The sequence below is a fragment of the Tarenaya hassleriana genome, unplaced genomic scaffold (assembly GCF_000463585.1).
Source record: "Tarenaya hassleriana unplaced genomic scaffold, ASM46358v1 Cleome4, whole genome shotgun sequence".
In the NCBI taxonomy this organism is placed as follows: domain Eukaryota; kingdom Viridiplantae; phylum Streptophyta; class Magnoliopsida; order Brassicales; family Cleomaceae; genus Tarenaya; species Tarenaya hassleriana.
This window is the reverse complement of record NW_010966881.1, coordinates 1,878,304-1,892,950: the sequence shown is the minus strand read 5'-3', so window position 1 is coordinate 1,892,950 and position 14,647 is coordinate 1,878,304. Positions and strand designations below refer to the sequence as shown.

At 38.8% G+C, this 14,647-nt stretch overlaps 4 protein-coding genes across 6 annotated transcripts in view; 2 read left to right on the top strand and 2 right to left on the bottom strand.

The window, feature by feature from the left end:
• Positions 1-1,213, top strand: part of LOC104823461 (growth-regulating factor 3) — a 3,308-nt gene extending 2,095 nt beyond the window's left edge. Inside the window, exon 4 of the mRNA XM_010555034.2 lies at positions 607-1,213. Coding sequence (XP_010553336.1) covers positions 607-1,036 — 430 coding nt within the window. The 3' untranslated portion in view covers positions 1,037-1,213. The remainder of the gene's footprint in view (positions 1-606) is intronic.
• A 5,489-nt stretch (positions 1,214-6,702) lies between these two features.
• Positions 6,703-7,413, top strand: LOC104823459 (indole-3-acetic acid-induced protein ARG7-like). The gene has a single exon (XM_010555030.2). The coding sequence runs from the start codon at positions 7,039-7,041 to the stop codon at positions 7,411-7,413; it is 375 nt and encodes a 124-aa protein (XP_010553332.1). The 5' UTR covers positions 6,703-7,038.
• On the bottom strand, positions 7,316-10,027 carry LOC104823460. Of its 3 annotated transcripts, none has more exons than XM_010555032.1 (3): positions 8,544-10,025; positions 7,714-7,889; positions 7,316-7,407 (listed from the first exon to the last, which is right to left on the bottom strand). In XM_010555032.1, the coding sequence occupies exons 1-2, from the start codon at positions 10,007-10,009 to the stop codon at positions 7,856-7,858; spliced, it is 1,500 nt and encodes a 499-aa protein (XP_010553334.1). In that variant the 5' UTR covers positions 10,010-10,025; the 3' UTR covers positions 7,316-7,407; positions 7,714-7,855. The 3 variants fall into 3 exon arrangements, with proteins under 3 accessions (XP_010553334.1, XP_010553333.1, XP_010553335.1); XM_010555031.2 differs by having other exon boundaries at positions 8,269-10,022; XM_010555033.1 differs by lacking the exons at positions 7,316-7,407; positions 7,714-7,889 and having other exon boundaries at positions 8,544-8,624; positions 8,707-10,027.
• A 575-nt stretch (positions 10,028-10,602) lies between these two features.
• Positions 10,603-13,487, bottom strand: LOC104823458 (phenylalanine ammonia-lyase 1-like). Its single transcript, XM_010555029.2, has 2 exons — positions 12,930-13,487; positions 10,603-12,509 (listed from the first exon to the last, which is right to left on the bottom strand). Exons 1-2 carry the CDS (start codon positions 13,355-13,357, stop codon positions 10,760-10,762), a joined length of 2,178 nt encoding a protein of 725 aa, XP_010553331.1. The 5' UTR covers positions 13,358-13,487; the 3' UTR covers positions 10,603-10,759.
• Between the last annotated feature and the right edge of the window lie 1,160 nt (positions 13,488-14,647).

Genomic DNA, 14,647 nt, shown 5'->3' with positions numbered 1-14,647 from the left:
GTTGGGGGGGGGGGGGGAGTCCCTCCATTGTGATTTAATGTTATGAAGATGGGGTGATGTTGGCAATTGGGTGACAAAGGAATTTATCATTTCTGGAATGATTATTAATTAATTTATTTATTTCTTCTGTGTGTTTTTTTAAAGATAAAATTGGATTTGATGGAATCTACATTTCCTTTGTGTGAGACTTTTCAATCAAAGTGAGAGCGATATGATATTATGTCTGAATGGTAGGGTCCTTAGTGAAAGTTGATGTGTCCCATTCCATGTCTCATATCTTTGTTGCCGAAATAAAGTTTACATGATATTAGAATTTCCTTGTTTTTTTATATTTCCTTTTTAGTTTATTTTTCTTAATTTATATTATGCAATTAGGGTTTCTACCAAACCCTAAAACTTGAATAGTAACAAAAGTCTCCAATATTATTATACTAAAAAACATATTGTACAAAATATTTAAATGTGGTTATAGTTATATCATCTCTCTTTGTTATTGATCCTTATGTGACATTTCAAACTCTACTTCTCTTCTTCTTTGTTGTTTTTATTTTCTTCTTCTTCAATGGATCGTGTAACTCATTTTAGATATTTGTTTTGGACTTGCAGCTGTACGGACACTAAGACATTGAACAACAACAAGAGACCATATGAATATTCTCACAGTGGTTTCGGCGACAACACATCGGACAGTGGTCACATCCTTAGGAGCTTCTTCGACGACTGGCCACGTGGCAGTGGTGGCGGCGGCGGCGATGCCACATCATCGAGCACCATGAGCTCGGCCACGTGTCTGTCCATCTCGATGCCCGGGAACAACCCCTCTGACGTCTCCTTGAAACTCTCCACGGGCAACGGAGAAGAAACTAACGGTAACGGTAATAATGGTAGGGAGCATCAGAGCCGGTGGGACGGGACCCACCACCACCACCAGATGGGGGGCCCATTGGCGGAGGCGCTGAGATCATCGACGGTGGCCACGTCATCGCCGACGAGTGTACTACATCAACTTGGGATTGCAACAAAAACCTTCCATTGATATGTTTGTCTGTTTTTTTTTTCATCTTTTAACGTTTGTTTTTTTAGTTGTGTTCTGTTTCGCTCGTTTTGGATGTTTTGATCGTTTTGTATTTGTTTTCTCTCGATCGATTGATCGAAAACTGTAACATCGCTTGGTTTGATCTAGGGGTGGTCATTTCGGTTATTAACCGAATAATCAAGCCGAATCAAATCGAATAAGAAATATTCGTATCCAAACCAAATCCGATATCAAAATCGAACGGTTATGATTTTTTTAAATCCGAAAAACCGAAATCGAATCTAATAAAAAAAATAATCGAAAAACCCGACAATTTTTTTTTAAAAAATAAATTTTTTATCGAAATTGAATCACCGAAGTTTATATAAAAATCAAATGTTATAGTTTTTCTATAACCAAAATAACCGAACCGGAACCGATATCTCAAATTTCACATTAAGTTTTTTTAAGTACAATATGCAAACTAGCGAAAAGCCTAAAGGAAGATTATCAAGTGCTGCGATATGCTGCAAGTGAAGGCAGGACAGGACAGGACAGAGCCCATCGATCTGTTTGGTTTCCAATGTCAAACTCGGAGTCGAGGTTGGGGGAAGAACAGAAGATATATAGAGTGTGTCGCTGGTCGGTTTTTCGACGTTCGGGGAAGAAGAGCATTGATCATTTTCTACCGCAGTTCCGCAAGGCGAGTACGCCATGGACGGATCATCCTTCATGCAACAATTTTGGTTGCTTAATCTCTCGAGAATGGATCGGTTAGAATCAGAACACACGTTAAGGCCTTACAGAGGTGAAGAGCTAGGCCGCAGAATCAAACATGATCTGAAATGTATACATCCCATGGAAGATAGATCATTTACTTAGTCGTCAACACCATGAAGAAGAAACTCTCACAAAGATTACGACAAAATTCATGTTTGGATTGCTTGAGTTGTTTTAGAACATGTTAGGATTATGTTGGAGTTGCTTATAAAAAAATCCTATTATTCTAGGAAAGGTTCTATGTTTATAAATATTTCTGTTATAAAAATAAAATAAATAATTCATTAAAATCAATTCGGTTCGCCCACCCAGTCTCTTTTCACCGACTCACTGAAACTCGTACGAGTTGCGGCCGATTCACCCTCGAAAAATATCGAGTTTCACGGAGCTCACTCGAGTTGCGCCCTAGTCCAGGGTCCATTTCACCCTCAAACGGTTGGTTTGCTCCGTTCTGACGGAAATCAGAAGCAATTGTCCGGTTCTCGTTAAACCGAACCGAAACCCTTCGACCGAGCTGGAGACTACGCTTTTTGATCGGATTTCGTTGGCCACCTGAAACTGAGCCTTCAACTCGTGCACTACTAAAAACAAGACGGAAGAAATTAGACCTAAAACGACAACATATGCTTTGAGGTGACTCGGCCTTCGTCTTCTCCGACACACCCGTGCATGCATGCATGCACGCACGCACTACGTTCTAATTTCTTCACTGAATGTGCAGACCTCCGCCGCTCCGCGTCAATTAAATTTTATAATATACTTTTGCTTTTCTAATCTGAATTTGTCTGATTAAAATGCTGAAATTGTAGCCTACGTTGGTATTATTTGATTTTGAACAAACATTACAAAAGAAAAACCCACTAGTTAGTTGTCCACTGGTTGAAAAATCACTTCAAAGTCCTGATATCAGGAGGTAGGATGAGATACAATTAATTGCGTGACTAAAAACTGATTCTAGATTTAGAAGATTAAGTGGGTCGAAGTCGCGTGTTTTTAGTTACAAAATAAAAACATTAGATTTGGTTTTAGTTTCCTTTTTGTTCAAATTATTTTTTTTATGAATAAATTTTCGTTTAAAGTTCAGATTCCATACAATCGGTTTCGGAGAAATTGAAACCAATTGATTAAAAAAAACATTTTTAATTCGAATTAGATTCACTTTTATTTCACTTGGACTTGATCGGTTTGATTAAATGTCATGTCACCAAATAGTTACAAAAATCCAACAAATTTGTTTTTTAAGCAATTTGTCGAACAAATGGGCCCACAAAATTAATAAATTAGGCCAAGACGTACACATTGTTGGGTCCAGCCCAATTAAATAAAATTTCGTCTTCTAAGTTTAGGCCCAGTTCTTCAGGAGCGTGACCCACACGCTCCTTGTTATGCCACGTCATCTCTTTACGCGTACTCGAGTGTCGTACAATATGTATGTGTATGTACATTTTTTTTTTGTGAGAGTGTACGTACATGTTCTCGACAAATCATATGCATTTTTTTCTCTTTACCCTTGACAAGAAAATTAGAAATTGGTATTTAACGAATTATAAAAATTATCTAGGGCGTGAATTAAAAGGGTGAAACGATTCTTATAAATAAAAAAAAGTAAAAAATCAAGATAAAAGCGATATGAAATTATAAAACCAGTAATAATTGCTTCCCATGAAGAAGCATGGACCACAGAGTGTTAATGTTGCATGAGAGTATTCTATCAAAATCTCAATTAGATTTATTTTTTTCTTATAAAAACAGTTGTTTATTTATTGTGTCCATGAAAATAAAATACTTCTTTTTTAGCATAATATAATATAATATGTTATAAAACCAACGTTGACATTGGTCTTTTATGTATTATTTCCATATCAAATACAGTGGAAGAAAAAAACAAATTATAACCCAAAAGCTTTAATGATTTAATGTTTTTAGTACCCTCTTTACCATTGTATACATCATATGTCACTTTATATTTCAGATTTATATAGATACATGTAGGGCTGGACCTTTCGGTTCGGTTCTTCCGAACCCAACCGAACCAAACCAAAAAAACGGTATTTTTTTCGATCCGAAACCGTTTTTAATTCTCAAACGGTACCATTTTTAGAGAATTGAATTTTTCTGGAATCGAACCGAACTTAATCCCGAAAAACCAAATATTTTTAAAGATAATCTATCCTTTTTTTAATAAAATCCGGAACCGAACCGAACCGATACCAAAACTGAGCCGAACCGAATACAATATAAAAACCGATTAGTACCTATTTTTGTAAAACCGAAAGAACCGAATCGATTCATTCCCGTCCGGAATCCGAACCGTTTTCTGAATTGCCCACCCGGAAATCACAATATGAAGTTACCCGTTTGCCATTAACTTATAATAATTTATAGAATTTTTTATATTAAATTTGGATAAGAATATAATAAAAATTTTGAAAAAAAAAAGAAAAAAAGAAAGAAAGCCAGCTAAGAGCTGTGGAGGACACATGGGAAGGTCTAATCAAATCATTGAGCAATGACAACAAAATAGGATGTCGAACGAGTCAACTCCACTCGGCACGAGTTTAGTTCACAGATTGATTCGGTTTTGAACGAACTAAAAAAATCTCGTCTCGATTTGGATCGTATGTTTCACGAGTCGGTTCATAAAACAAAAAATATAATATTTTTATTTGTATAATGAAAATATATATAAAATAAATGATATTTTAATTAAATTTTAAATATTAAAATATCATAAGTTATAAAAGAGGTTATGCACGTATCCAATAAAAATGAATTAAATATTTTTTTTTATAAAAAATATAAAAAAAATTAATAAGAATATAAAAATATATAACTTTTATAAAAAAAAATTACTTCAACTAACGAATTAGTTCGTGACTCGTCCAGTTTATTGACTACTTACCGCGAGCTGATTCAATTCGTTTCCAAACGAGTTTAAAAATGATAACTCAACTCGTTTAAAAACGAGTCGACGACAAATGAACTCGGGAGGTAAACTCATAAATTCACACCGTATAATAGAGGTTGGACTTGTGGGCTTATCTTTTTTCAATTCGACGAAAAGTCAAATTTTGTTATATCCAAATAAATTTAATTATTGTCTTCATTAATATTTGATATTTATACGTTCTTTTATAATAATTAGATATTTTGTTTCGAAGTTATTTTAAAACGTCGCATCTAACTGAAACCAATTAATAGCATACCTCGTATTTCAATTTGAGTAAAAAATAATTGAGTTATTATTAAATCAAATGAATAAAATATTAGTTAAATAAAAAATATATCTGAAAAATATATAGGAAAACAATTTTTTAAAAATAAATATTATTTTAATAAAAGATAGATTTAATCAAACCAAATAAAATATGAATTAAAAACATAAAAATATACGAAAATAAATAAAAATCATTTTTAGAAAATAAAATATCAGTTTAATAAATACATATTCAAATAAATAGACATGAAAATAAAAGCAGATTAAAATTCAATATAAAATCGAATAGATGCAATTCTTTAAAATCTAAATGATCATCTCTAATTTTACTACAAATACAATGAAATTTTAGGAGGACCTTTTAACGTAGGTTAGATTAAGAAAGTTTGTCATTGGTTGTGACTTGTGACGTTTGATGTGGATCTAACCAAGGAAGATACGCCGTTACATAAACAAAGACTTGTGTTCAATGAAGGAAACAATATATATATATATATATATACACTCTTTATATGTACTCTACCATCAAACAGTAAAAAGTTAAAAAAAAATTCACAAAAAGGAGAGGGGAGGAAGGGAGACAGGTAACATCAGAAACTCCACATGGCCTCAATAAATAGAGGCAGAGAGATACAGCCTAATTCAGAATGGCAAAAATATCAGTCTTATCTGACAAAAGGAAGACATGACACAAAAGCTTCAAGCCTGGTGATGTGTGTGTGCGCGCTTGCTTTGTAAGAGAAAGAGACAGCAAATGTAAGAGAATGGTGCAATCTGCAAAGAAATATAAGCCGACTTGTGGTGATGATGTGTAACAATGAGCATCTCTCACTCGGTTTTTTTTTTCCCCCAACTTACATTGATGATGAAACACAGACATATACACATTTCTGTGTCCTTGGGGGATGAACCCTAATGATCCATTTATCTGTGTCCCCATCATATAACAATGACAGTTCATTTTTCAGTGAAACCCTCCCTCTGCTGCTGCAAGTGAAGAATGACAAATAACTACAAAAAGGGCTTCACCATCTCCCATCTGAATCTTGTGAACCATATTGTTTCTATACCCTAAATGTAACTCACTGTGGCCCACGACTCTAAATACACTACTCACCCTCAGAAGCAAGATCATCTCTTCTGTAATACTAACCCTATACCAAATCTCACAAGCCCACAGCAAAAAGACACACCTCTAAAAGGTAGCTTTTGAGGGCAGGTTGTAAAAATGGGTTAAACCCACTTCTAATATTCAACCATTGTGGAGTAATAGCCACGTCTTACAGCCGCGATTAATATGGTTAAGAAGCAATCAGATGCTTATTTGGCTCGCGATGGCCGTTGCTGCAGGATATTACATGCTTGCCCGTCCATGATTTGAGGTTGTAATAATCCACAGGACAATAAGAGGCATACGAGCACAGATCACAATGGTAAAAAGTCATAAAATCATAACTGGAACCGAGAAAGGATAAAGCTTTGGAGGGACAAGCTTTTCTACAGATCAAATCAAAAGCATATTTTAGAATATCCATACGTAAATCATAAACGGAGATCACACCTTAGACCGAAGAAGATTGAGACCCATGCCTCTGCTTCATATCTTATCTTTGCTCTTCATGTGGGGTCTTAACCTTCATGAACTTCACTGCTTCAACTGATAGAGAACCGATGACTTTGAGAACTTGTAGCAAAAAAAAAAAGTATTCTTTTTTATTGCACTTGTAATCATGCAGGTGCATGTTCGTACAGTTTCGTATCAAGATGCAACTCTATGTGGAAAATAACAGAACCGCACGGGTGAGCAAAAGAAACTTAATTTGTTCATATATATTCATTTAAAAATGCCCATCTCAGCCCCTTCGGCCATAACTCATCTCCAAACATTTAATGATCTCTACGGAACTTGAATATTCATGTATTTCCGAGCCTATATATACACTTGTCCTGCACTATTTGTACTTCCATCCACAGATATCTTATTCTTTCATTGCAAAACTATTCTTAACCTTCCTCCGACTCAAAAATGAAGACCAAGTTTATAAAAGCATGCGAAAACAAGTTGAAAATGATGAAGGGCAAAGTCGTGATACCTTGTACGTCCTGCGAGAGTTGCTGCGAGAGGATGTGTTGGCCATTCAAGAAGGAAACCGAGATGATACCGAAGGACGTGCCAAAGGGTCATTTGGTTGTGTATGTGGGCGAGAATTACAAGAGGTTCGTGATAAAGATCAGCTTGCTTAAACACCCGCTCTTTGTGGCATTGCTGGATCAAGCTCAGGATGTTTACAACTTCACTACCAACTCCAAACTATGGATTCCATGTGATGAAAACACATTCCTCGACGTTGTCCGTTGCGCTGGTGCTCCTCAGCATCAGAGGATCTGCATGTGCCTGTAGGAAAAAAGGTTTCTTAAACAGGGAATGTTAAGAAATTCTATTGATTCATCCATCTCTAAGTTCCCTAGAGGATGTTAATGCTTACATAATGCTGTAAACTAAAGTAAAAAAATTTTGTATCATAAGTATTGTTTAAATGTGATTAGATTCTACTCCATCACAGTTTCTCCTGCATACAAAGAGTAAGGTAAAAAAAGACTTCACAGCTAGCCACTGAATATGAGAGATTAAAGCTTGGAATGACTTAGATGGCAGGTAGTAAAATATCTAATTTTTCACACATTAGGACAACGAACAAACCGGAGATCTTGAAAGCGAAACTTCTGACAAGAGGTGCCTCAAATGCTAAGAGCAATGACTTGAAACCCATGTCTGACACAGCTGTTGTTAGAACTGCAACAAAATATCGCAACAACTTCCAGGGCTTTGTCTATAGAAACTTCTAAGGCTCTGTATTCAATGAGCATGGCTTCACCCTATCATCACCAGAATGAAAACAACAGGCCACAGATCATATGATTGTAAACGCCAACAGCTAAGACGCTACATCATCAAGAACTGGAATTGATATGTAAGGCAACTGGTTTTGTCAGTACTTCTGTTACTTGAATAATTGACAGTAATCACGATTGGCAAGCCAAAAGGAAATGGGAAATGGAACTAATGAAAGGTTATGAACATTAATATTGCTAAAGCTAAGGGCTTGAATATGAGGGTCTAAAAACCCATAATATAACCACTGAGTGACTAATACCCGGTTATGATCTATCACAGACTGCATAGCCAATTACTTCAAATGAGAACTTCACATAAAAGGATCAAAATGTTTGAACAAAAAGGGGCAAAGCTAAGTACATTTTGATGTGGAGAAGCACATCAAAAGGTCTGATCTGTTCGCAACATCAAAAGACAGGTTGCTCAATTGTCTTTTTTATGTCAATAACTGCAGCAACATATACACAATTGTTCTAGCAATGCATGAAAACCTAATCCTTTGAAGCCAAAAACTCATCCTACGACACGATGAATATCATCTCAAACCATTGATCAAGCCTTCCAATTCTCTTCTCCCAAATCTTCTACCTGCCATACGGGCATCTTTACTCCTAGCTGCTAAGTAGAACACTAACCAAGCCACCGTGAAGTAAACCTCCATGGCCGACTGGAAAAAAGCAGCAAAGCCTCTCCCAACAGCTCGAATCAGAACCCATCTGAAAAAAGACCCACAGAGTATGGCTTCTAGACACTTTAGCTGCACTGCTTGATTCAACAAGAGGGATATCAAATACAGACCTTCCTTCACTATCTCCCTTCCCCTTCTCCTCGAATCTACAATGGCAACATAAGCATCGACAGCTAATACCAAACCGATGATCGCATCAAGTAGGAACCAAGCGAACAGGAAACCAGATATCTCCTTCTCAAAACCTCGAATCCATGGGGGCATAACGGTGAAAGGCATCAACTTCAGTCTCACAACGAGCCTGAAAAACGAGTACTGATTCTCGATTTCTCCAAAATACCACAAGCCCAGAAGCTGTGTCAACGCATCTCTCACTGTCCATCTCATCAAAATGAACCCTGTAACTCTCTTAAACCCTAATCTTGAACCAGTCCAGACAACCCGGAAGAACGAAGAGAACCTCCCAATGAAGTCATTGATCACAGTGACAAAAACAATCGCTACGATCAACGAGTATACGGTCGTGAACCCTAGAATCACCCATCCATAAGCAGCAGAGAGGAAACTCACCAGGAAGAACAGAGCAACGGCGTCTCGGCGACCCAGCTCCAACCCTCTAATAAGCAGCCTCAGGTCAACAATACTCTCGAATTCCTTCTCGTTCTTCTCGCCGCGATACTCTTCGTTATTGTCGCGATCGCGCTCAGATTCATCGTACTTCATCTCCTTCTCGCCGCCATGATCGTCCACCGAAGACGACTGGCGGAAAACGACGCCCGGTCGGACGATCTGAGGGATGAAGAGGCCGTTGTCGGCAATGGGGTGAGAAAACCCAGAAATACCCTCGAACCCGGAGAGAAATACGGAGGTGCCATTGACCGGGAAGCCGTGGAGGTATCGGCGGTCGTCGTCGGTGGAGAAGAAGTCGTCTTCGAGGGTGCCGATACGAGTGAGGTGGAGAAAAGGGGGACGGCGGAGGCGCGTGGAGGACGCGTGGGGAGAATGGTGGAGAGAGAGGCGCGTGAGGAGGGAGTGGAGGGCAGGGTCGCGGTCGATGAAGGAGGTGAGGAGGAGGGAGCAATGGTCGACGAGGGAGCGGAAGGAGAAGAGGAGGAAGGTGAGGAAGAAGAAGGTGAGACGGTGGGAGGTGAAGGACGACGTAGTTTGGCGGAGGATCTCCGTCGTCGTGCGGAGGCGGGTCAGCCTTGCATCGTAACGGCTACGGTGGTCGTGATCGTTCATGGCGGATTCTTCGAGGATTGTGGTTTGACTGTCGTCGGTTGAAGAGCGATGGGAAAGGAGGCGATTAGCGATTGCACTGCACGCGCTCAAATTGAGAAACTTTAGTTCGTATGGACCTCTCTTCTGGGCTTTCAAAATTAGGCCTTTCATTTTTTCTCCCCTATTTTGCATTTACATTCTGCGTTTTTAATTTTTTTTTTCAGTCTGTTTAAAAATGGATCAAACGAGTGTTAGTTTATACGAGTTAGTGAACTCAGAAACCAATTTTGACGAGTCACGGGTTGAGTCAATTTATTTTAAACTTTGTATTGCTTTTTAGTTAATTTTCGTCTGATATTTGTTTTCAAAAATCTGATTTTTGTTATTAATGAATTCATAGACATTAATAATATTTGATATTAAATACTCGAAAATAGAATTTTCGTGTCTTACTAAACTAATACTCTCTCCGTTTTATTTTAGATGTTGTTTAATATTTAAACACATAAATTAAAAAATAATGATTTATCTAAAATATCTTTATTTATTAAATAAAAAATTGATATTTCTAAATATATAGAACATTTAAATATTATTAATTCATGATAAATTTGAAAAAAAAAACATTAAAAATTATATGAAAAATCTCAAAAATCACTTATTTTGAAACACAAATATTATTGTAAAAGTTTCAAATATTATTGTAAAACATAATCTAATCTCTTAAACACAGGAACACAATTTTTCTTAAGATTGAGTTATAGTATAAAGTGTCCAGATACAAATATAAAAAATCTTCAGATTTAACATGGGGAAAAGTTTCTTACTATAGAGACTTACAATATGTTACACATAAATTTAAATGATACATATCATAACCGTTATTCAATTTCATCACATACATATATATAAACAAAAAAAAACCCATAAAATTTTGTGTTCCTAACATATAGGAATAGGAGCTCCGTTCCACTGGTTGAGACACTCCAACATAGGATCAATGATCTTCCCTTGGCACATGGCCGTGAAAACCTTATCGAATTCCTCTCCCGGTGACCGGACTTTCTCTCCCGTGAGCAACTCCGTCCCTAACTCTTCCCTCACGAATCGGTACAAGGGATAAGATCTGCATTCCTTGATCCTGTTCGGTATTGTCATCGTCCCCTTCTCGTAGGCTGCTCTAACGGCGTCCACTTCTTTCGGTAACACCATCTTGATCTCCTCCTCGAAAGCTCCGATCTTGTGGAAGATCGATGTCAACACGTTCTTCTCGTTTTCACCGTTGGACAATGCGTGGTCCACCAGGGTTTGTCTCAGTTTCTGGATTAGAGGGTATGTCGCACTGCAAGGGTCGTCTGCATAGGTGAAGACGTGTTCTCGGTCCACGACCTTGAGTAAATCCTTCTCGCAGAAGCGAGATGGGTGGAGTTCCCCATTGATTCCGGTGGTTAGCACTTTCTTGGCTACTTGTGAAACCGTGTTCTTCACGGTTTGTTTCAGATTCTCTTCCAAGTGCCTTAAATCCACAGCTTGGCACAAGGCGACGAGGAATGTTGTTGACATGAGCTTTAGAATCTCCACAGATTCCGCGGTTTTGCGAGATGAGATCAATCCGAGGGAGTTCACGTCTTGGTTGTGTTGCTCTGCGGATTGAACATGGCTGGTGACGGGGTTCGCGAGGTATTGAAGCTCGGAGCAGTAGGAAGCCATGGCGATTTCAGCTCCTTTGAATCCGTAATCCAGGCTAGGGTTTCTTCCCGCTGTCAGATTGGAAGGGAGCCCGTTGTTGTAGAAATCATTGACGAGCTCGGAGAATTGAGCGAACATGAGTTTCCCGATTGCAGCGATGGCGAGACGAGTGTTGTCCATGGAAACTCCGATTGGTGTTCCCTGGAAGTTCCCTCCGTGAAGCGCCTTGTTCCTGGAGACGTCGATTAAGGGGTTGTCGTTGACAGAGTTGATCTCGCGCTCGATCGATTTCGTCGCATGACGAATCACTTCGATCTGAGGGCCGAGCCACTGTGGAGATGTACGGAGAGCGTAACGGTCTTGTTTCGGCTTCTGTAATGGATCCATCTCGTGAATCTTCTGAGCAAGTTTCATGTACGAGCTCCCATCGAGGATGTGTTCCATGATCGCCGCCGCTTCGATCTGGCCAGGGTGATGCTTCAGCTTGTGAGTCAGATGATCGGTGAATTCAGGTTTTCCGGTCATCACCTCAGCGAAGATCGCCGACAAAACCTCCGATAAAACGGCGAGAACATTCGCATCGAACAACACCATCGACGCCAAGCCAGATCCAACGGCGGTGCCATTGACGAGCGCCAGACCTTCCTTCGGTTGGAGATCAAAGAAACCAGAGGTGATTCCAGCGGATCTGAAGGCCTCCTCGGCGGTTAGGGTTTCACCGTTGGGACCGGTGGCCTTTGAATTTGGACGGCCGGTGAGGAGTCCGGCGATGTAGGAGAGAGGGACGAGATCGCCGGAGGCCGTGATGGTGCCGCGAAGAGGGAGACAAGGAGCGATGTTGTGGTTGAGGAGACTGGTTATGGCTTCGAGGATCTCGAATCGGATTCCGGAGTATCCTTGAAGGAGAGTGTTGATCCGTACGAGCATGGCGGCTCTCGTGGTGGACTGAGGGAGTGTGTGGCTTTTCTCCGTCGCGCTACCGAATATTCCGGCGTTCAAGAATCTGTACGGACACGTAGGATTCAGATTAATTAGTGATTAATTAAAATTAAATGAGGTTTTGTTTCCATGCAACGTATTGACAATGAACCTAATAAATTTCACGTCCCGGCGAGTTTATGAAGAATTATACTCAACAAAAACAATTTTTAATAAAATAACATATAAAATGTATAATTTGTATAAAATAAAATGTATATCATGTAATATTTTTTCATAAAATAAATGGTAAAGTGTGTTATCTCTTGGGTAAAAACAAAATTCATACCAAATTCAGATTCAAATCCATTTTCTACCAAAATAATTTCCCACGAATTTTTAATTTCCGTGATTAGTACTCAACTGAATCTACAGATTTTGTCGACGATACTTTCAGAAGAAGAAAAAAATCAATCAGTTGAGGTTAGAATTGTTGAATGTATACCTGATGAGCTCCTTCTGGAGTGCGACGCCATTTTTGGTCCTTCGGTGAGAAGTAGCCCCGAATCCAGTAGTGACACCATAACTGTCGGTACCTTTGTTCATGCTCTCCATCACCCAGTCGCTACTCGCCTTCACCCCGGCCCTCGCCGCCTCCGACAGCTCAACCTTCACGCCGTCCACGGCGGAAGCGATCGCCGCGACCTGACCGATCGTCAGTGTCTCGCCGCCGAGCCTCACAACCGGCCTCCGGTGCTCCTCCACCATCCTCTTCACCTCATCAAGATGGCTCCCCTTCATCTGCTCCGCCGCCACTCCCCAGTTCAACGGATCCGCCGTCGGAGATTCGCAAAGCTTCTCGAGCCCTCCACCGTTGATGGCGTAGACATTGTTCTCCTCGCGCCCGTTGATCTGCGATGCGATGACCTCCATTGATGCTAAATTCGAAGCTGATGAGAGAGAGCGAGAGATGTCGAGATCTAGCTAGGGTTTGGTGGAGAAGGAGATTTGGGAACAATTTGGTGAAGGGAATTGGAAATTTGTTCCTGGAGGAGGAGAGGAAGGAGAAGAGTGGTTTATATAAGCGTCGGGGGGCGCGTGAGTGCATGTTGGTAGGTAAGCACAAGAGAGTCTGAATTTCAACATAAACTCTAAGGAAAAAAATCATATTCATACCCAAAAAAAAAAAACTCTCAAGGAAAAAAATCGTATTCATACCCAAAAAAAACTCTCAAGAAAAAAACATTTATTTTTTATTTATTTATTTCCAAAAGAGAGGGTTGGTTGAGAGTTAAAGAGGACCGTTGGATGAAGGAGGAGATTGAGCGGTGGAGATTGAAAAGCGTGGATTTGGTTTGAGTCGCAAAAGAGAGAAAATCTCCCAAGCGGTGGCCATAACTCTTTCTAATATACATATAATTAAACATTAATCCTTTATTAGTGTTTTTTTCTAATCGGATGTTGTATGTCGAGGTTCAAACTAATCCCGAAAGCACTCGAACTAAATAGAAAATTTATATATATAATATCATATGAAATTTTCAATTTTATTTCATGGAGTTAGATCTTATGGTCATTGGGAGAGTGGTGGTGGCAGCTGGTGGCTGAGGACAATTTTAGTGGTTGGTGAGAATGGGAGTAGGTGTTTAATTCCAATTACGTAATCGTTACAGTCAACGTCCCCCCACCCAAACCCTCATTTTTTTCAAAACTCGTTTTTTATTATTATTATTACTATGAAGTTTTTTTAAGTAATGGGATGTTTTATACCGACATTCATATTTATTTCAGGTCGGGAACAGCTTTTATGAATGGAATTACGATTTCATCTCCAACTTAAGATTTGTTACGAAGTTGTTGCTATATTATTTGTGGATTCCTTTCATTATTATTAGGGGTAATCGCATAAAAATACCCGAACTTTTACAAAAATCCTAAATAAATATCCGAACTATAAAATTATCATATAAATACCTGAACTTTTCAAAACTCCCACATAAATATCCAAACTTTTAAATCTTTTCCAAATCAAACAAATGCGACTGCTGAGTCAGCAAAAAACTGCTGAGTCAGCCAAAAAAACTGCTGACTCAGCAAAAAACTGCTGACTCAGCATTCAAAAATATTATTAAATATCCAAATATTCATCTACATGTATTTAAATTAATATATGCATACAAATTCACATATATATATATACAAATATATATATATATATATATT